Genomic DNA, 22,855 nt, shown 5'->3' on the forward strand with positions numbered 1-22,855 from the left:
TGATTTTAAAAGTAATTTTAATTCGGAAACACAGCTGGCAATATTTGGTTTTTAATTCGGCTTTTATTGGGGTTTATATTTTTTGTATTTCTGTATCTTTGTATTTTGTATATAGTATTTGTTTTTTAATATGCTGTGAACCGCCCTGAGTCCTATGGGAGAAGGGCGGTATACAAATTAAATTAACATAACATAACATAACAATACAAGAACTCATTCTATTCCTGAACCTGGGAAAAGAGCCAGGTTTTCAGCGCGTTTTATGATTTCTGATTCTTGATATTAGCAAGACTCTTTTCACTTCTTTACGTGCTTAGGCAACCTATTTTTTTTAAAAAAAGACTGGGGCTTTGATGCATTTGATGCATGCATGGTTACCATGTTATATTTTATATACATACTCAAACACACACACACACACACATCATGGGACATGATTTAGGAATGTATGTCTTAGTTTTTTTGGAGCTACAATAACTTTCGCAGATGTGTTTTTATATTATAGGAAAAGGAAATATCACATCAGCCTGCTCTTGGTGTTAGAGGTGTGCATTGCTTTGGAAACCACCACCCTCCCCCTCCCCCAAAAAGGTGTTTTAAAAGATACAATCCCAAGAAAGTAGGCACTACTTTGATGTCTCCAGGTGCTCCAAAGCACTTTGGAGCTCATCAAATTGTCCTACTTATTATGTCTCATTTGAACTCTTCCTGGTTTTTTTTTAAAGTTTTATTTAATTTCTATCCTGCTTTTTAATCTGTGGTCAATTCTAGATGGCATGCACATCTAATGCTCCTAATTTTTCCCATGGAAGTTGGATTGTGCTGAGAGAGAGCAGTTGACCCAAAGTCTCCCTAATGGCTTTCATTGTGTAGAACAGGGGGTCCTCAAACTTGGCCATGCTGGCCGGGGAATTCTGGGAGTTGAAGTCCACAAGTCTTAAAGTGGCCAAGTTTGAGGACCCCTGGACTGTAGAAAAATATTTCAGTGTAAGTATTTCTTCTGATTTAATCTAGGCTTCAGATGAAGATTCCTCTCCAAACAACCAAATTGCTTACAGCATTGTGTATGCTTCTGCATTCAAAAGTTACTTTGACATTATCTTGTCTGAAGGTTATGGAGGTGAGTGCATCATTGTGTTCAGATTCCTTCCTCATCTCATGCCTAGTGTCATAATTGCCAACGCTGCCTTCTTGCTTTTTCAGTGATAAGTGTCATCCGCCCTCTGGATTATGAGCAAGTTGCCAATGGTGTCATTTACTTGATTGTAATGGCTAAGGATGCAGGCATCCCGGCACTCAACAGCACCGTCCCCATCACCATTGAAGTGTTTGTAAGTACCACGACTGCCTTCCATTCTACCTGCTCAGAAGATAAAACTGAACAGAACAAAGGAGTCCCTGATCTTTCTTTTCTTATTCTGTTCACTTAGAACAATATGCCTATTTATTCTAGTAAGAACAGTTCATTAAGAAAGATTGATTGATTGAATGATTGATTAATTGATTTAAAAAGAACTATATATGAACTATGTCAGAGATGAACAAATTTTTGGTGGCAGGAGCCCATTTTTCAAACAGGTTTAAAATATCTAGTCTTTCATTTTCTGTCAAAAAATGATCTTTTGGCAATATAATTTTATGAATTGCTTGAGAGATGAAAGAAGGGATGGGGGGAACCACACATCGTTTGTTTTGATTCAACTGACATATACTGTTGATATGAGATAATGATCCTTTCTTTGTTCAAAACTAAACACTATGTCTTAGCTTTAAGTTTATTTTTCACCAGAATTAGTCATAATAGACTGCTTATCTGCAAGTGTGTTCTCATTGATCTTCTGTGCATTCTGCACATAAGGTGGTATCCCTGCCTACAGCCCATGATGGAGTGTTTCACAGCTACAGAGGACTTGAGGGAAGGGGACATGCCACAGTCACGTGTGCTACTAGGTGAGGGTCCTCTCTCTCCTCTCAGGAAGCAACAGCTACCGTAATTTCTCCCATACCGTCTATCAGTTTTGATCACCCTCAATATTAGGAATGCCTATTACTTGATTTAGGTTATAGAAGATCAATGACAAGTTTGATTAGAATAATGAATCTGACAGAAAAAGAACATACATATATATTCATGCTTATGGATCATATAGGTGATACAACCTCTGAGGTCAGGATCTTGTCTATATGCAGGGGGGAATGACCACTTGTCATCAAGAGGCATTGAGGGACTGAGAAGCCCCACTGATTCTCAGGGTCCATAAACATCCTATAAGCTTGGTTAGTGTAAGTTCTCTACTCTATATTCCTTTCTATCATCCTCTTGGGACCACTTATCATATATTTTGCCAAATATTCCTGCAAAGTAATACCAGATTTGTTTGGTAGCATATTTTTTCCCCTAGGAAACAGTAAATTATTTTCTTCTCCATGTTCTTCAAGGTAATACAGAAATTCCAGATATGTTCCTATGTGAAACTTATGCTTTTTCAAGTAGCATTTGATAAAGCATTAATGAATTGTATTCTCAGCTACAATGACAATGAATGGTGCACTGTTAGAAAACCTGAAGGCCCAGAGCATCCTAGTGAAGGTCTATCTGTATCCTAAAAGAGGCCAAGAATCAAGACTATCTTGATGGCACATAATCAATTATTCTGTGCTTTATGGCAAGACCCATTGCATGCTTGTAATTGCATTGCAGGTAATTTCAAGAGGTCCGAGAACATATAGAGCAGGGGTCCTCAACCTGTGGGCCGTGGCCGGGTAGTGGGCCGTGGGCTGCTGGCCACTGGGACATGGGACAGGCTGGCCAGTGTGCACAGGTGTGTATGCACACCCCGCACTTGAAGCAGTGCCGCGGCCTTGGGGCGAAAAACAGGACACCGTGCTGCACACTGCAAAAACGGGCCGCTGCTATGCCTTGTAGTGCGAAAACAGGATGCCACCGTGCCTTTGGGCGCAAAAATGGGTTGACATCACGCCTCGGGGTGCAAAAATGGGACGATGCCATGCCATGGGGCGCACACAAAAACAGGATGCCACCATGCCTCAGGGCACAAAAACAGGATGCCACCACACAACGGGGCACAAAAATGGGACACCGTGCCGCTATGCTGCACAAAAACGGGCCAACATCACACCTCAGGGTATGAAATGGGATGCTGTCACACCTCGGTGTGTGAAAATGGGCCGACGCCACACCTCGTGGCACAGAAACAGGGTGCTGTGCACAAGAATGGGGCAAGTATCATAAGCACTAGCCCTGCCCCATTTGTGTCATGCGCATGCTCATGGCTCTGTGTGTGCACACACATAAAATGCTTCCCCCTCCCTTTCCCTCCGGTCCGCCAACCAAGAAAGGTTGGTGACCTCTGATATAAAGAATTAGCTTTGAAACAGTTTTAGAGCTCATAGATGATAACTTGGATAAGGCAAAAGAGCATCATTACCATGAAATACATGGGCTTATTATCTTTTTCTCATACAATGCAAATGTTCCTAATCATACTAATTTGAAAGCAGTACCTGTGATTGTTCTTCTCCCTTCAGTCACCTCACGTCTGTCATCTCAGTTGTCCTGATAGCACTTCAAATACTACAATATATGGTAGAACATGGAGCTGCAAATCAATAAAGACGCCATTTTTGAGAGATATTCCTCAAGCCATTGACCCAAGGGTCCATCTTGCAGCTTGGGAGAAAGAACCTCAGATTCCTGTGTTCTTATCTTCTTCACCTCTGATATGTCATTGAATCCCAGGCATTTTAGCTCCACTGGGATTCCTCCATCATTCCCCTTCTTTGCCAGTTCTCTTCCAAGCTTGCATAGAGTACGGCTTTTTGAAAAGGACTAGAGTAGCATTCCATGAAGCAACTGTCTATTTCACAAGGTCCATAGATTTGATAATACTTTAAAGAAACAGTTTGTATAACCAGTAGAATAACCAGTGTAACAATCAGTTAGATTTTAGGACAGTGAAACAGTAACCAAATGCAGTCATACAGAGGCCAACGTATATTCAAACACATGTAGAGAGGCTGGACGAAAAGACTCATATTCAGAGCTATTGTTAGCTCTTTTTGGCTTTCTGGGAACAGGCAGTAGCTAATTTATTCAAATGGATGATTGTGCATTATATAAACACTCCTAGTTCATCAGACAAATGATTTATCAAAATTAATCATGTATTTTTGAAAAAATAGGCTTCTTCATTTACCTCACATATTCTGCTAAACTTTTTAAACACCACCCCCAATACTAAATCTTGTTTTTAATTATAGCTTCTAAAATTGCAAGCAAAGTCCTTAAAATGTGGGGCTGGGACTGGGATTGGAGTAACATAAGTTCCAAAACAATAATAATATGCACTCATATACAGTATCCTCCCTTTTTACGACCCTGTAATTCCTTAATTGGGTACTGAATGGAGTTGAGCATTTACTGGCTGGACAACCTTCCTAACACCTACATGTAGTTCACATCAGAAATTTGTTTCTTTGTGCCTCAGGAGAGAAATATCTGCTGCTACCCAGGATTAACTCTCAACCTTCTGAGTGGGAGGCAAGTGTCTTCACTACTAGGCCACCATACCATTCATGCACTCCTATACAGTATCTGGAAAATTATTTTTTTGCTTTGCTCGTCGTTGTCTCAAATCCTTAATCCTCCTGTCTTTACAGAAGTGTTAGTTATTGAGGTATATTTTAAACAGTGGTTGTAATCTTGTCATTCTTGGAGTGAATATTTTGCTTCTTCATAGATGCATGAGGTAGGACCATGACATACTTTATAACATGGATTAAGTCTTACGGTATTCAGTTACATTTGGTGCTGCCAAATCCATGGCTAATGGGAACACTTCCACTGATTCCTGTTATATTGTTCATTGATGGACAACCAGCTTTAGAAGAGACCACTCATGAGTGCTTTCTTCCCAGAGACCATATGCTAATAAGGGATGGCAAAATCTTATGGATGACTGAAAGGAGAATTTGCTTCATTTCCTTCAGTTCAGGAAGATTGTGTAGAGGTGGTTCCATTGTTTTCTTTTTCTTTTGCACTCTGCCTAAAAACCTAAAAGTTATCTGGAAGCAAACAACTTTGATTGTGGCATGGAGACCAAAGGCACAGTAGCCCTCGAAGTGACTGAAATTATTCATCCTTGAAGCAGTCCAAATAGCTGTTACTTTTCAAATCGTGGTCATCCCAGACTGAAATGATTTGCTTTAATTGTCCCAAATTGTGATGCAAACACTTTTTTTTTTATCCAGAAAGATAACTTGCACATATATGGCAATAACAGGATTCATGTTACTGTTCCTTTTTAGTGTTAAATCAGATTGTCAGAATACAAGCACTGGGGCTGAGAAAACTCAGAGAAAGGATAAGCTGTACTTTATTGATAACCAATCTTTGATCCTTCCTAATCAGATCTGACTTAAAGTGGCAGCAATTCACTGACCAAAACGTTGGACCTCTTTGATGATAATGCTGTAAAAAAAAAAAAACCACCCTGATTTTCACCCTCTCCCTTTTATAGCATTGTGAGGAGATATAAGTAACAGCGAAGGGGCTTAATTGAGGATAAATATCTTCTTTCCCTAACTGTTCTTTGGACAGTGTAATCCCATCTGTCTGAAGACCGCGTTTGAAAAGGTCATTTCCTTCTAGTTGATTTTGTACATGGGTGATTTCTAAGTAGCTGTCACATTCTGCGCTTTCTACCAAAAGGGATAGTGGAATGGAAAAAAAATGATGATGATGATGAAGAATTGGCTCTCTTAAGATGCTGAAAGAAAAGAGCAAGTGTGGGTATGTGCATGCTTCTGTGTGCGTGTTAAGGAGGGGAAAAAAGAGTTTGAAACTTTTTCATCCTATGCTTATTAATAAAGAACTGAAATTCACTTTGTATCTTTCCCATTAAGAGACAATAAGCTTCTGAAGGCGGAACTGCTGGATTAGAACTAATATTGAGCTTGATGCTAGCATCCTAGGAAATATTAGACTAATGTTTCTCCCTGCCTCTCATTCACTGACATGCTAGTCGCTATTCTGAGCATTGAGTCACCAAACTTTATGCTTAAGTGTATTATAAAGAAAAGATATTCCTTTGCTTTAGGTGTTGTTACAAATGTCTTCATCCTACAGATGATGGTGATGATGATGACAATGATGAAGATGATGATGATTTACGTTGAAAAAATATAATCAAATGTTAAAGATTCAGTATTACCAATTTAAAAACCATTTCTCTTTTTAAGTACAGAGGCTGAAAAACTAATATTATATTACTGTTTACAAATCTTGTGTTCAGTGTTGTACTTAAGGACATTTCAACTGTGTGCAGGTTTAGAGACAAGTGTTGTAATTTCCAGTATTGAAAAGCAAACATGTGCATAGGGATCTTATGAAAAGAGCTCTTAATTGGAGATGTTTCTGCTAGCTAGATAAACTACTTCTGCAGGCTGGTCAGGATTGTTCAGCCTGAAATGGGCTGATATAAATGGTGTGGCTATTAAACTAACTGCCCTTCTACTCTGTGAAGAGAGACTGAGGGGAAAAAAACACTTCTGGACCAAGGAGATGGCATGAGAGAAGGACAGTGCACATTACTGCCTAGCTATCTGTCTTCTTATTGTATGTGTGTGTGTGTTTGTATATATACACATGCAAACTTTCAAGTCAGTCTTGAGTCCTGAACTTCATGAACAAATATGTCCCAATGTATTTATTTATTCATTTATTTATGGAATTTGTATAACATCTAATTTGTTACAACTCTGGGTGGCTTGCAAAATGCAGCAGTAAAAGAATGAAAAACCGAAACATTAGAAAGAAAGAAAGAAAGAAAGAAAGAAAGAAAGAAAGAAAGAAAGAAAGAAAGAAAGAAAGAAAGAAAGAAAGAGGGAGAGAGAGAGAGGGAGAGAGAGAGGGGGAGAGAGAGAGAGAGAGAGAGAGAGAGAGAGAGAGAGATGGGGGAGGGAAGGAGATTCAAAATAGATAGTCTAAAAAAAGACCAATAATCATTAAAAGACTAAAATTTCACACAACGGTTCATCACCCAATCTAGTCTTGGGCCTGGCAATAATGATTGGTGATTATTAAGTATGTGCCATCACGTTGATGTCAAGTCTTAATAACCACTTTTTCTCCAAGAAGATCTATGACCAATTTGGTTCTTTGAGTCTTCCAATGGTGCATTCATTACCACTGTAACTAATTCCATTCGGTTTGTTCCTAGTCAACCTCTCCTTCTCTTTCTTTCCCCCTTTTCAGCATTACAGACTATTCTAGAGAGCGAGATGTTTTCATAATGTGTCTGAAGTACGATAAATAATGCCTGGCCACCAATGGAAGAGAATATTTGCCCTTGGTACTCTCTGAGCTTGATTGTTCGGTTGCAGATGTTTCATTACCAAACTATGTAACATCATCAATGCTAGAAAGGCATGGAGTTTGCTTTCGTTTTATATACTAGTGGCTTGTCCTGTCAGAGTTGGTTGATTAGGCTGTTCTTTACTGTTAGCTAGTTTGTCTGATCTCCTTTTGCTGTTTTCCAAAAAATAAAGTTGTATTTTTTAATCCTTAAATTTACATAAAACTTCTTTCATCAAGGGTAGAAGGAAACTCTCCCAGGGTGATGAAACTTGCTGTTTAGAAAGTTCTTAACATCCAGAAAATCAATAACAAGCAACTTCCTAAAGTAGCGAAGGGAGGAAGTGAACCCAGTGTCCTTTTGAAGGCACTGAGTATTGGATTAGATAGGAAGATTTTTCTCCTGGCTTCGAGATCACTTAACCACCCTGGCAGATTGTATGGAACAAGCTTGTAAATAATCCTCAGTCCTCTCCTTAATATGGAAAGGAGTTCCAAGGAGCCAATTCATTCACTGGCTTCTTTTTTTTTATCTCCAGGGTCTTCTGTGAGCCATCTTCAATCCTCCAGTGCTTCCCCAAAAGTCATGAGTGATGTCAATGTTGATTAAAGGCCCTCTGTTCTGGCAAAAATCCAAAAACACAGAAAAGTGATTGATTATATATTACAGGGGTTTTCAAACTTGGCCCTTTTATGACTTGTGGACTTCAACTCCCAGAATTCCTCAGCCAGTGTGCCTGGCTGAGGAATTCTGTGAGTTGAAGTCCACAAGTCATAAAAGGGCCAAGTTTGAAGACCCCTGATATATTACAACAGACATCAACACCTAAGATGTTGATGAAATTACCTAAATTACTGGCTTTGACAGCAAAAGAGTCAGTCAGGATTTAAAACTAGTTCAGAAAGTTTTTTTATATAAATTATAGAAAAAGTTCATGGCTGTTTGCTCAGCTGCAGCCTTCTTTCTGTCTTTCTCCTTCCAGTCAGGCATTTATCTTAAACTGTAATCAAGAAACTGGCAGTTAAATGTAAACTTTTGTCTGTGGCACACTTTAACATAATACAATTTTTGCATATTGTGTTCAGATGCCTTCAAAAGGAAAGCAATGACATTAAAAATGTTGGTTTTTTTTCTGGAACAGAGAGAGAAAAAGATCAAGTATTTTAATATTTGCTTTCCAACAAGTATATGTGTTAAAACCTCAAGTACTGTTCAGAGTACAGACTAATTGAACAGAGACTTGAAAACTATTGAATTTCTTTGATTGTTCCTAGTGTATTTCAGTTTTTCTCCTATCTCTAAGTATATTGATTGCCAGTAATTTGATTCTATGCAGAAAAATATATGAGATCTCAGATTTCTTTAAACCATCTGGAAGAAAATGCATGTTGAAAAGTGAACATTTCATAAAAGTATTTTTCTGTTTTTATTTCCATATAGAGAAACTATTAGATTATAGAAAATATGACAGAAAGAGCAAATAAGTAAAATAACGATTGCAATTGGACAAAAAAATAATTCAGTCCCTATTTTAAATCTTTTTTTATTCCTGAAAATAATGTTTCAGAATACTTTGCAGAATGAACATAAAATCACTGCTAGTGTCTACGTACTTCCTGCTGAATAACCTCTTTGTTGGACTTTTTTTAAAAAAAGATGTTTCCTATTGTGAAACTGTATGCTAGGGAATGTGGAACATGATTTATTGACAATAAATATTTAATTGGCCATCTAAAGTGGCTCCTTTGCAGACTACTTAAAAATTGTGTTTAAAGGTTTATGCCTGCTTTCGGATGCACTGATCTTTACTCATGACATTTGAATATTTTTCTTTCTTCTTTAATTATCATAAATTTGTTGCTGGATTGTAGGTATACACTTCTGAATTTTTTCCCCTCTGTCCAGTCAGCTAGTTTGTTTTTATGGATAACAACACCCGCTCCTCACCGATATATTTCTCAGGATAATTTCAAATGTTGACAGTTCCCTGTAAGTGTGCTTCTCTTGAAACTAACATAAAAACTTTATCTCCAGGCTGTAGCACCAATCAGATTGCAATTTTGTATTGGTTAACGGTTATAGCCCTTCTTTCACCGTGGAATTCCACAGCACTTATACAACTTTTTTTTAGCTGTGAATCACTCCAGCCCATCCCCACTTCCCAAAATAATAATAAAAATAAAATTAAAAAAAAAGATTGAGCTTCTGGAAAGAGTACAGAGAAGAGCAACAAAGATGATTAGGGGGCTAAAACATATGCAAAACGGTTGCAGGAATTGGGTGTGGCTAGTCTAGTGAAAAGGATTAGAGGTGACATGATAGCAGTGTTCCAGTATTTGAGAGGTTGCCATAAAGAAGAGGGGGTCAACCTATTTTCCAAAGCACCAAAAGGCAACACAAGAAACAATGGATGGAAACTAATGAAGGAGAGAAGCAACTTAGAACTAAGGCAAAATTTCCTGACAGCGAGAACAATAAACCAGTGGAACGGTTTGCCTGAAATCAGGTTGTCCTGCCTGAGCAGGGGGTTGGACTAGAAGACCTCCAAGGTCCCTTCCAACTCTGTTATTCTATGTTGTTCAAAACATTGTAGGAATTTGGTGTCACTAAGTGCATTCATTGGAAGTTGGTGGAATTTCTAAAACTGTAAATAGCTACTAATAAAGACTTTAGGAATATACAGTATAAAGTATATTTATCATTTTACTCAGTTCTTCACAAGAAGAACTGAACAATTCTTTTTTTTCAGCAATAATAAGGGATCTGCTTTCTTTTGGGATATTTTTTCAACTTCCCAGTTTAATTGACAGCCTTGAAATTTGCTGGTGTTATCCCAAGGAAATACAGGTGGAGTCTGCTGGCCAAAGTCAGTTAATGTTGTTACAAGTTGGATTGTATTTGTGGGCTTAGGCATTATTTAATTTCTTCCTTTTTAAAAAAACCTTATACACTGCCTAGAGTCACTTTGGGAGATGGATGGTTATTTTTTTTTTTAAATAACTATTCACCAGATCCAGCTCTGGGTAGCTTTGAGAGGATCATCCACCTGTTATGATCAGAGATATTGGTTAGCCGTTCTGCTTCTTATTTGATGAAAACACCTCTTCACTCTGCTACCCAATTGTGGAAATACAATCGCAGGACACTCTGGTAAAAACAAAGGAAGGATATGAAAATTGCTGCATCAGAAAGAAGAAAGTTTCTTCATAATGCTGAATCTCTTTTTAACATAATTTTTAGCAAAGGCTGGATCACTGCATCTGAGTCGACAATAACTTGATGGCAGATTATAAAAAAAATGAGAATGTAGTAATAACCATATTCTTACTGCAGTTTTTAATTTATGTGTAGACCAATCATGACACTTTTTCTTTTTCTTTTTTTAAAATTAATAAGCCTTGTGTAAGTATTGTTGAAAATGCTACGGTTTCAGTCCTACATTCACCTACTTCAGAGATGGATAAAAATAGGTTACTTTTTATCCATATTTATCCAATTTACACTTAAGCCTATAAGACTTGGAATATTTTTCAGAATTTTAGATGGAGTTTAGATTAATTATAGAAGGAAGTATGTATTATATTGGGGAAAAAGCTCTTGAAAAATTATGTTTGAAAACGCATGATTTTGAAGAAACGTGCATGAAAACATCCATTAAAATTGTCACGCAGACTTCTTTGTTGCAAAATTCACAAAGTAATTCAGAAATGCTCAAGAATTAAACAAAGGGAAAGGAAGGAAAGATGCATAATTGGGGGAAGCTGAAAATTACATCATTTCATGTAATTGTATTCCTGCCTATGACAGCACTGTTCATGTCTTAATCTGTAAAGGAACACAATAATCCATGCTTTAATTTTTAAAAAATTAACGTATGAAAAGTGAAGAAGTTAATTACTTAATTATACACTCCTTGCAAAGCATTTGTGAGTAACAATGGATTATTACTACTATTCACGGCAATTAAAACTATTTTAACTGCTTAAAATTTTGATATAACAGCATCTCTATTAATAATATAAATATTTAGTAATATTGAATTTGCTGTTCTGTTCATATTTTAGAACTCACAAGATATGACTGTTAATACTAAAACATTAGTTAGGTACCGTATATATTGGTATCATACAGAGGCTGTGTGATCCGGGTGCTTTCAAAGGCAAAGGGCAAAAATTACTATACCGGTACTTTCTTTTCTTTTTTAATGATTGTCTAATACAGCAAATAATTAAACAATACTGAATTTCCCTAAGATTTATATAAATTAGCAAAATACTCTCCTCATCAGATACTGCAGTGTAACATATTTTGCTGCTTCTTTGATCTCTTTTCTGAAAACAATGTAGGCAAAGTATGCAGAGCCAGGGATTCTGGGATTTATTTATTTTTTTGCCGGCCCTTTAGCCAAAGCTGGGCTTTAGGTCACCTGGCAAAGAGGACACTTAGAATGAAATAATTGGGATGCTGTGAGAAAATGCTTTTTTTTTTTTTTTTTGCAACCCTTACCTGGATCCAGCTCATTCTCAAACTTAATTTTTTTTTATTTTTTTTTTGGCAGCATTATCCACCACATCAAATTTGGGTGCATTGTATTTAGTTTTCAGAGAGTTGGCTGGCCGAAAGATAGAAAGACATTTAAGTAATTTTTTTCCAGCATTCTATTGGGTTGGGGAAAAAAATAAAACTGTGTAGAGGTGTTTTAAATGAGGTGCATCAATATTCACTTCTGGGGGTTTATGTTACTGTAAAATGTTTTACATCATACAGGTAGTCCTCAACTTGCAATCATTCATTTAGTGAACATTTGAAGTTACAACAGCACTGAAAAGAGTGACTTATGAGCGTTTTTCACATTTACGACCATTGCAGTATCCCTGTGGTCACTGGTTGCTTGGCAACTGGTTCATATTTATGACGATTGCTGCATCCCGAGGTCATGTGATCAACTTTTGTGACCTGACAATCAAAGTCAATGGAGAAGCCAGATTTAACAACCCTGTTACTAATTTAACAACTGTAGTGATTCACTTAACAACTGTGGCAAGAATGGGGCAAAATTCACTTAACAACGGTCTCACTTAACAACAGAAATTTTGGGCTCAATTGGGTCATAAGTCCAGGACTACGTGTACTTTTTCCCATTTAAGCTAGAGGAGAGTGTCCATGCTGTACAGGTAGTCCTTGACTTATAACCTCAATTGAGGCCAGAATTTTGTCATAAATCATGACAGTCATAAGTCAAGGCACCCACGTGCCTGAACCTGATTTTACAACCTAAGTGAATCACACAGCCATAGGTTGAATCCATTCTCCCAAATGGGCGTATTTTTGCCAGAAACTGACCAAAAACACACCAGAAACCAGCAAAAAACATTGCAAATTGCAATTACGTGACTGTGGGACACTGCGTATATGAGCTGGTCGCCAAGCCATCCGAAATACGGTCACGTGACCAGGCTAGGGGCAGCAGAACATTTTATGACAGCCAAAAGTGTTTTATAAACCATAAAGCGTCCTTTTCAAGGCTGTCACAAATCTGAACAGTTGTTAAATAATCATTCATAAGTAGAGGACACCTGTATTCACTTTTAAAATTAGAATAATGCTGTGAAATTTCCTCTTGCCTATTATCTAGGTGTTTAGCTTTACAAAATCTCCCCAAGCAGCTTGTTTTTAATCAATGTAAGGGTGGTGTGATGTTTTAAATTGTAATTGCAGTTTGGTATTTTTATACACTATTTTAATAATTTTATAACCCCTATTTAATGTACTTAGCTGGTGAGAAATAGAAAGCACAACAATAAATAATACATGAACATTGTGAGGAGCACCTTTTCCAACAGATATGAATGCTGAATGTGAATAATGAGTTTCATTTCGACAGATCAGCCTTTAGGATATTAATGTATTGCAGCAGTGATTTTTATACTGAGTGTAAGGACCTGCCTCAACTAAGTCTCCAAGAAAGCAGAACTCTTGAAACAGTCATTGTCTCAAAAGGAACTTTTATTAGGAGTTAGTGACAGCAAGGAATCAAAGCGAGGTCTGAGGAAAAAAACCACGCAAACATTATATTAAAAGCAATATTTGTTACTCCTCCTCCCAGGGCCCCAGTGTCCATTTGAATCTCCAATCCAATCCACAGGTGGTATATTGTTTTGTTAACCGGTTTTTTCGGTGCACACTTCAAGGTCTCACCCGGTTTCATTTCCCTCTGGCTCCAAGCACAAACCATGTTCCAGATAAGGGTGATGGTATTTGAGCACATTCCTTCCCCTGGGGGAAGGGCAATATGGCATAGGCAGAGCAAAGCACGTCATATATCCCCACATCAAAATCTCCCCTCCAAACATAATGACAGGCCCCCCAAAATGGTTACACTGTTACACAATCAACAAATTGTTACACTGTTACACAAGTATATATAGAGGAAAAGAATAACAAGACATTTCTTTGGGGACCTGACACTGAGGTATCCCATGAGTAATAGAACAGACTGCAAATTCTTGTTTGTAAGTAAAGGATCTAATTTGGGACCACCGCTATTGAGATACTTGGGTAAAAGAAAGAAGTGTGGGCTTATTTTTGTGGGTGTGATGGTATTATTCAAGACCAGGGGGAAAAAGTTATTTGGGTCAAACTTTTTCAGACTTAGAGATTACATTATGTTTTACATTCTTCCAAAACTTAAAAAGCAGAATTTCAATATGTTCTGAACATTTGTGTTAGCATATGTTCTCACCTCCCTGTGTTCTCCAGTATGTCCATTTTTTAAAAAAGTTAACACTGGAACAAACACAAAGAAGAGATATTGAATGAGTAATTCGGTTAATAGGATTTGCTAAGCTCCTTCATTAAATGAAATTGGGCCATTGGGTAGTTTCCATGTATGGTTTCAGCAAAATACTATTTCTTTTATTTTGTGGTGGACATTTATACTTTGCTGCTAAAATCAGGTGCTGCAATTTTTATTCTCTTTTTATCTTTGTAGGATGAAAATGACAATCCACCCACATTTAGCAAGCCTTCCTATGTTGTCACAGTCATGGAGGATATCATGGCAGGTAGGAGATCAGTTTCTATCCTAATCCTTATTGTTCCATTATAACAGCAAATCTGTGACATGATTTGAGCAGAGAGAGAGAAAGAGAGAGAGAGACAGAGACAGAGACAGAGAGACAGAGACAGAGATACAGAGAAAGAGCATTCTTCCTATGGGGGCAACCATCCAGAGCATATGTGGGTAATCTCATCCTCTTCTCATCTAGAGAGGTTCCATAGAAGCAGATTACTCACCAGTCCTTTGGGCTTTGCCATGGTCATCATCTATAGTCTTAGTTCATCTACCTTTCCTAAGTGTTTTTTTAATTACAGAGACATTCTTAATTTTAATACCTTTCAGGCTAGGAACTAGTCTACTTTACCCACAGCATGAGATAGACTAAGATATCTACAGTTTTTGTATTTTAGAAATTGAATGGGATATCAATTATGTTATTATTCTTTATCTCCAAATTATAAATGTTAACTTGTACTGCATACTTCACACCAATTGCAGGCAGAATGCATTAACTTCCCTCTTGAAAAAACTAGCTGTAAACTCTACAACTAACATACTTGGCTTAATTTTATAACTTTTCTGCTGCTTCTTCTATCCTATCTTACTTGATGCTACATACAGTATTTGTGTGTGTTATTTTGGTGATCTCAAATAAAGATAGTACCTAATATAAACTTTAAAGTGGTTGTTTTTAACAACTTTCTCAATAAAATTGTAAATCAGAATCTCGGTCAATCACAAGGCATTTATTGACTGTAACTAAATGGGAGGTAAATAAAGGTAAAGGACTCCCTGTCGATTTTACTCTGCTAGTCGTTCTATCGGGGGCGGTGCTCATCTCCATTTTAAGGCCATTGAGCCAGCACTGTCTGAAGACATTTCCATGGTTACGTGGCCAGCATGACATCACAGAGTGCTGTTACCTTCCTACAGAAGTGGTACCTATTTATCTACTTACATTTGTATGTTTTCAAACTGCTAGGTTGGCAGGAGCTGGGGTGAGGACAGGAGCTCACCCTGTCTCATGGAGCTCGGGTCTCGAACTTCGTTTGCCAGCTTTCTAGCCAACAAGCTCAGTGTCTTAACTGCTGAGCCACCGTGCTGCCATCTAAATGGGAGGAGTTATCCTGAACACATGCCCTTATTGGATGAAGCTTTGGGTGCCACTCCTTGGAATTCAGTTTCAACTTGTCATTTTATCATTGACATTTATAAATCTCACAATGAAAGGAGTATGAATCTTAAGAAGATACTTAGAATGGAAACAACAGGCCTTAGGTTGTTTCTGTATTAGCCCCCCCTTTTTTGGGGGGGGAAATGCATGGATTTTTTTCCTGTTTAGCTACACAGAATCCTGATCTCTAGTCCAGTGCTTTGATCATTCCATTTCTTTATTATATTTTTTCTGCTTTTTCTCCACTCATATCTCCCAACAAATTTTGATTACAGATGACCAATTTACTCTGTACCATACTTAGAGAAGTCTTATTTATTTATTTATTATTTCAGTTTCGAAAGTGCCTGACTTTGTAGTAGCTCTGGAAAGCTTACAGATAAAAATTAAAAAGAAACAAAATGTATCAAGAAAAAAGACTATTGGACTATGAATTATGCAAATCAAAATCATTAGTAATCTATACAAGTGTAATATAAATTTTCAAAAACATATTTGGCTTGTAAACTACTCTTCATCTTATTTTTTTTGCTTTCTTCAAGGAGCAACCGTGCTATTTCTAAATGCTACTGACTCTGACCGATCAAGAGAATATGGTCAAGAATCTATTATATACTCTTTGGAAGGATCATCACATTTTCGCATTAATGCTCGTTCAGGTAAGCACTCCTTACTTTTCAGTTTTCTTGGTTTTTTAATATATTTTTTTTCAATTTAATAACTTTGTTTTTATTCATCTAACGAATTGTTCATTCAAAGAGAAATAAAAGTTCAGATCTGAAAGCAAAGATCAAGCTGCCTAACACCAGTGCAAGATCAGTATAATTCTTATGAAACATTTGTGTTATATGAATGTTCAAATGGCCCAGAATCCAAAGCTACATGGTTTCTGTAAATCAAAGTAAATTGCCTTAAAGCTCAGATGTATAATCCATTTTTTGAATGGTATGCAAGAAATGACCTACTCCAGAAAATAAAGCCAAGACAAAATTATAAGTTAATTTTAATTAATCAAATATAGTTAATAAGATCACTTCCCACATGTAATTATTTCTCACTGTCACATTAAAAATTACAATTCAATTATAATGCAAACTTTTGGAGTGGAACATGGCATCCAAGGATTTGGGAGAACCAAAACAAGTTGAAACTATTAAAATGCCTTTCCTGGGATTTTGTTTCATTTCCACTGAAAAATATGAACATTTCCCAAATTATAGTGATGGAAGTGGCATTTAATATTGACTACTATATTTGCCCACTGTGGAAATCCAAAATAAATATCTGTCTGACTACCCTCCAGCTGATCACATCAATTAAAATACAGGCTACAGATTATTTAAAAAATAATAAATAAGTTGCACTGTCACACTGTTTTTAGGAATATCTTTCTAATGTTCAATCAGAATCATCTTTCCTTAACCTCAATCCAGTATTCTATATTCTAAACTCCATAATAACTGACAATAAATCTTGGCTTCCTATTGGGTGACATCCTTTCCATTATATGAAGACAACTAACATATGCCCATCAAATTATTTTCTTCTAAAGACTAAACACTTCCAACTTCTACAGTGTCTCTTGACTATGAGAACCAGAATAGAAAGGTGTTAGGGTATAACGCCTATCTGAACTTGTCTTAAAATGTAATGTATTGTGACACGCTACTTGAAGTAGACTGTCACCAATAAACACAAAAATGGGACATTCATTTCCCATGAACTATCATTCTGTTCACCTACCCCACTATTATACCTGCCACATCAAGTTGTCCAACTGTATTCAGTTTATGATCAATTACTGTTCCATTATCTTTCCCTATGTACTATCAAGTCAAGTATCTCCCATCCTACATCTCTAAATTTGATTTTAAATTTCTTAAGAACTCTCATGTTACTTAGCCATTTTCTCCCCACTGTTCTTTTTACTTCTTCCCATATCTTCTCATTTAGGTATCAGACCAAGGATAGCTGGTCTTCTTGTACCTTTTTGAGAGAGAAAGGTTTCAGCAAGTTGGGTCAGAAATGTTTTTGAAGGACCATGTTTTGCAGAGTATGTTCCACTAGGTTCATTAAATACCCTGCCATTACTCTATTACTATTTCATCTGAAAGAAAGTAGCTTGTGGAAAATATATTAAAGCATCAAGATAGAAACCAGAAGACTTAGTCCTAGTCCTGCCTTAGATACAAAGCTAGCTGGGTGACCTTGAGCCAGTCCCTCTCTCTGAGCACCTAGGAAGGAGATATTAGCAAAACCCTTACAAAAAATGTTGCCAAGAAAATTGCAGGGAGTTGTCCATATAGTTGCCAAAAGACTTGAATAGAATAGAGCTGGAAGGGACCTTGAGGGTCTTCTAATCCAGCCCCCTGCTCAAGCAGGCAAACCTATATCATTTCAGACAAGTGACTGTCCAGTCTCTTCTTAAAAACCTCCAGTGATGGAGCGCCCACAATTTCGGAGGGCAAGCTGTTCCACTGGTTAATTGTCCTCACTGTTAGGAAGTTCCTCCTTAATTCCAGGTGCTTCTCTCTTTGATCAATTTCCAACCATTGTTTCTTGTCCTGCCCTCTGGTGCTTTGGAGAATAACATGGCCCCCTCTTCTTTGTGGCAGCCCCTCAAATACTGGAACACTGCTATCATGTCTCCCCTATTTCTTATTTTCTTTAGACTAGCCAAACCCAAGTCCTGCAGCTGTTCTTCATATGTTTTAGTCTCCAGGCCTTTGATCATTTTAGTTGCTCTTCTCTAAACTTTTTCCAAAGTCTCAACATCTTTTTTGTAGTATGGTAACCAAAACTGGTTGCAGTATTCCAGGTGTGGTCTTACTAGGGTTTTATAAAGCTTGGATATGTGTTTTTGTATGTGTATACATACATGTATATATGATACTATATGTATTGTTTTTATTCGTTGGGGTTTAAAATGTTATTATTGTAAACCATCAATAGTTGTTAGAATTTATATACACAAGTAGTTGTAGCAAACAAATAAATCTCTTTAGCTAATAGACCAAGAACTAACAATAATTGACAGTACACGTTTGGTTTATTCCTGAGTTTATTTTATTCCAAATATCTTTTCAGCACTGCCAAGTTTATTCATTAAGATTTATGAGCAGATGTGTTTACTTTTAGCACAAGTTAGTCTTCCTCCTTCTCTACTCCACCTGTTCTTTTCGAACAAGCAATATCCTTTACCTGTGGTACTCCAGACATACAGTAGGACTCACTCCACCAGATCTCTGTTATAGCTATTAAATCATATTTCCTTCCTGCACTGAGTTCAAGCTAATATTGCTTACTTCCCATATGCTGATCGTTAAGCTACAGACAATGAAGGCCGTGAACTTTGGGAGCCAATCTTCTCTCTGTGTTGTCACTGAATGATTTAATAGACCTCACTGCAGCAGAATTTTCTCTTCCTTCTATAGACCACAAATCTTTATCTGAGTTTTTTACCACAGGGTTTTCATCTCCAACTCACCCCAGAGGCAATAAAGTAAAGCCTCACTTCCAAATGCCTAAATAGATATTATTCACAATTAGAAAGATTAGATTTTCACAAGATCTTATTAACCAGGTACATTGAAAGGGAAGGAAAGGGTGAGGTTACAGAATCTTGTATGTACTTTTCAATCCATTTATCTAGTGGTGGGATTCAAATATGTGAACAACCGGTTCTCTGTGTGGATGCTGCTTCCGGAAGTCCATTCTGGGCCTGGGCAACAAAAAATTAGCTACCGGTTCTGCCAAAGTGGTGCGAACTGGCTGAATCCCACCACTGCATTTATCTATAGGTTTACTAGGATGAGGATCCGTTGGCTCTCTGGCTGATCATGATCTCTTGTCATGCCTCCTTTATTTGATCTAATAAGTCTTCATCCTGTCTCATGAGCTTAGTGTGGTCTGAGTCCTCTGGCCTTTTCAAACATCACTACAAGTTTGCACTCTAAATAAATAGCAAATGGCTTACAAACAGAAATATAAAAATGTCATAAGCAGACTTCCAGTTTGCCGATGCGGCCACCATGGACACCTGGAAGGCGAGCTCCATCTTCCTCGTCCAGTTTTGCATTGCTGGGGGACCCTGAAAGGGTTGAAAGTTGCCCCGTAGAGGTGACCAGCAAGGAGGGGCTTTCGCTGGATTGCAGGAGATCGGTAGCTCTCCCGCTAGAGTCAGCATTACCCTCCAAACCAGCAAATGAAAGACCGGCCATAGAAATATGGTCCGTCCCTAGGCTGCAGACAGCCGAAGTCACACTTACCACCAGGCAACTTTAAAGCAGCATGGAAGGAGACTGGGTGAGATCTACCTCTCTTAAACCCTAACTATCTTTTTGTTACCTACATAAGCTGCTAAAGTATTTTCCCCCTGTGGAGAGGGAAGGGGGATTTTACCCCTCCCTCCAGAAACAGCGGCGACCGACCATCCAGGGGAGCTTAAAAAGTTGAAAAAATAATTGGATCCCAATCGTAATTTTATTTCCTAAAGCTTGGGGATTAAAAGAATTTCTACTTTCTATTCTTTATTTCTATTTTAACTGAAGGTCTGGGTTTTTTCTTAAAACTGAAAACTGAAAAGATTAAAATAACTTTGGGGCGACATCTTGTGGCTAAATCTGATACGTCAACTTGTTATTGTCTAAAAGTACTTGGCTGACAGCCCAGAAAGTAGATAAGACTTGGGTAACACTGAAACACCAGCTGTGCTTTTACTCAGTGGGAAAAAAGACTCTCTTTCTGGACTCCCTGATTGTAAAGCTTCTAGTATTTATGGAAAAAGATCAGGAACAGACTTTTCCTATAGAAGAAGATCAGGAACAAATCCTTTTTATGTTGAAAGCAATTTATCAAACTCTCCTTACAGCTGGTGAGGAAATAAGAGCCTATAGAGAGAAACAAGAAAGTAACCCGGATATACAAACTCAAACTTTGACTACAACTAAAAAATCAACTATACAGAATGTAACAGAAAAAGTGGAACAATTAAATATTATGACAGAAAATTCAACTGCTCAACAAACTCAGATAATGGAAAATCCAGAAAAGAAATTGACAACATGGAAAAAGGAAAAGACTTTCTACATAAATCAGAAGGAACCTGAAGATCAAGAAGAAGAACAGATGGAAGAGAAGATAAACACTTCAGGACAACTACGTCGAGATGGAAAAATAAAGAGATCTGCTAGATCTGCTAGACTTGCTAGCCCTTTCAAAAAAAATGGTGACTGGTTTTTTCAACGGCAAATAATATATATAACAATACAAGGAAATTTGTTTGATGACTCAAAAGCACGGACATGGAAGATGATTTGGCAAAGAAAGCTAGTATAAGACTGAAGAAAAATGGGGTTTTGATTTACTTAAGAGAATTAAAATAGAATATACCCAAATAGATAAAATGTGTATTTTGAATACAAGATATTATTATGAATGGAGATAAAGGAAACTTTGGTCACTTAAAATCTAGAAGTATAAATATTAACAATTAAATTTGAATATTGACTTGCTCATAAAGATTATGTAAAGGTGATTAAGATATATATAAGCTAAAATATTGATGAATGTAATAAAAATTATTCGTTTTAAATATGAGATAGTAGATGCAAAGAGGAAGAGAGAGGAAATACTAAGCATTGAAATAAAAGAAACTTTGGTTACTAGGTTTAAGATATTTGGAAACTATTAGAAAATAAGAATATTTTATTGTATTATTAATTCGTTGATATAGATGGTGAGAATTTAAATAGATAAGACGTGTACCCTGAATACCAAATTTTGAGAGAAATTGTGATAAAGGGAATTGGGAACATTTAAAACTTGGAAATGATAAATATTAAACGTTAATTTTAAATATTAATGGAAAATTACAACTGGGAAAAATTTACTAGGACATTGATTGTCTCAAAGATTGAATGTTAAAACGATTAAGATATATATAAACTAGAAATTATTGATAAATGTAAGAAAGTTATTTTCTATTTGATTGATAGAATAAGGTGTATTAATTTAAATATGAGACAGTACATATTAAGGGAAAAGAGAAGAAATACTTACTGTAATAGTGTGGGATTTGTACTAAGGATATTTGTATGTAATTGAATTATGGTAACTCAGTCACCACGTTGTTTTTCAAAGATATAAATGGAAAATCAATAAAACTTTCCAAAAAAGTGTCATAAGCAGGTTGCAATGAGCAAGTCCTGATTGTCCATCTTCATTTTTTTTTTCATCAAGGCACCACAAAAATCTATTTTCTTGTTAAATTCTTAGACCCTCAAGTTAACCACTTACATAGAAAATTTGTTGGGGACTTTTTCTTAGAGTTTCCCAGCAAATTCCACTGACAAACACCTACTTAGACTCCTGATTGTCTTACTTAGTGAGTTAACTTCTTCAGCTGGACTGCCTTATATCACTCCTACCATCTTAGGAGAAAGCAGTCAGTCACCCACCATTGTCAATCAGCAGCTCACAAGACATATTTTTGCAGTTGACAGCTATTAGAGAAAGGACTTCTGCTTAGTTAGTCATGCTCCTCTCTTTTTGTGTTTTCCTTCTGCTGAATTTAGGAACTTACAAGATTAACAAATACTAAGAAGATGCTTAGTACATACAGTAATAGAGATTTTGTGCTATATGGGGCAATGTTTCACACACTTCTTTATGTATTTCTTTATAAAGATACCTGTGTTTTAAGATCATCTGAAGAAGTGCACCAACAGGTCCTTGTACGAGTACTAGAATTATATCTTTTTTATACTGTCTAAATGTTCTTATGTATGTTACCAATCCAGATATCATGTAAAAGTAGATTTATTTGTCAGAGATTTTTAATTTTACTTTTATAAATTTTGCTTTGAATGTTGCAATAATTTTAATCTGCTTCTCATCTAAAGTTCTAGAGAATTAGAGTTTCAGTGTTAATTTACTACATTCTTTGTCTACTTTCAGTTTTGTAATTTTTTATCATTTCATTTTTACCCTGCCTTCCTCTTTTAAGGTTGGTCAAAGCAGCTATTTTTTATTTTTTTTATTTTTTTGTAAACCATAAAGCTAATCTTGCTATATTAATGGTTGGTGTTATTTGTCATTATAAGTATCCTTAAAATATCCCTTGATCACGCAGAGCGTATTAGGAAGAGGAGGAAGAAGAGGAGGAAGAGGTAGAGGGGGGGAGGAGACTAGGAATAGAAAGAGTAGCAGGAAAGGCAGTGGGAGTAGTAGTAGTATTGGTATTGT

General features: G+C 36.8%; 1 protein-coding gene across 1 annotated transcript in view; it reads left to right on the forward strand.

Moving 5' to 3' along the window:
- CDH23 (cadherin related 23) overlaps positions 1-22,855 on the forward strand; it is a gene marked incomplete at its 5' end in the record, with an annotated part of 322,097 nt that overhangs the window by 137,311 nt on the left and 161,931 nt on the right. The window contains 4 exons of the mRNA XM_015813612.1: positions 1,015-1,120; positions 1,204-1,331; positions 14,368-14,440; positions 16,153-16,269. Coding sequence (XP_015669098.1) covers positions 1,015-1,120; positions 1,204-1,331; positions 14,368-14,440; positions 16,153-16,269 — 424 coding nt within the window. The remainder of the gene's footprint in view (positions 1-1,014; positions 1,121-1,203; positions 1,332-14,367; positions 14,441-16,152; positions 16,270-22,855) is intronic.

This window comes from Protobothrops mucrosquamatus, unplaced genomic scaffold, assembly GCF_001527695.2.
Source record: "Protobothrops mucrosquamatus isolate PMUCROS unplaced genomic scaffold, P.Mucros_1.0 scaffold175, whole genome shotgun sequence".
In the NCBI taxonomy this organism is placed as follows: domain Eukaryota; kingdom Metazoa; phylum Chordata; class Lepidosauria; order Squamata; family Viperidae; genus Protobothrops; species Protobothrops mucrosquamatus.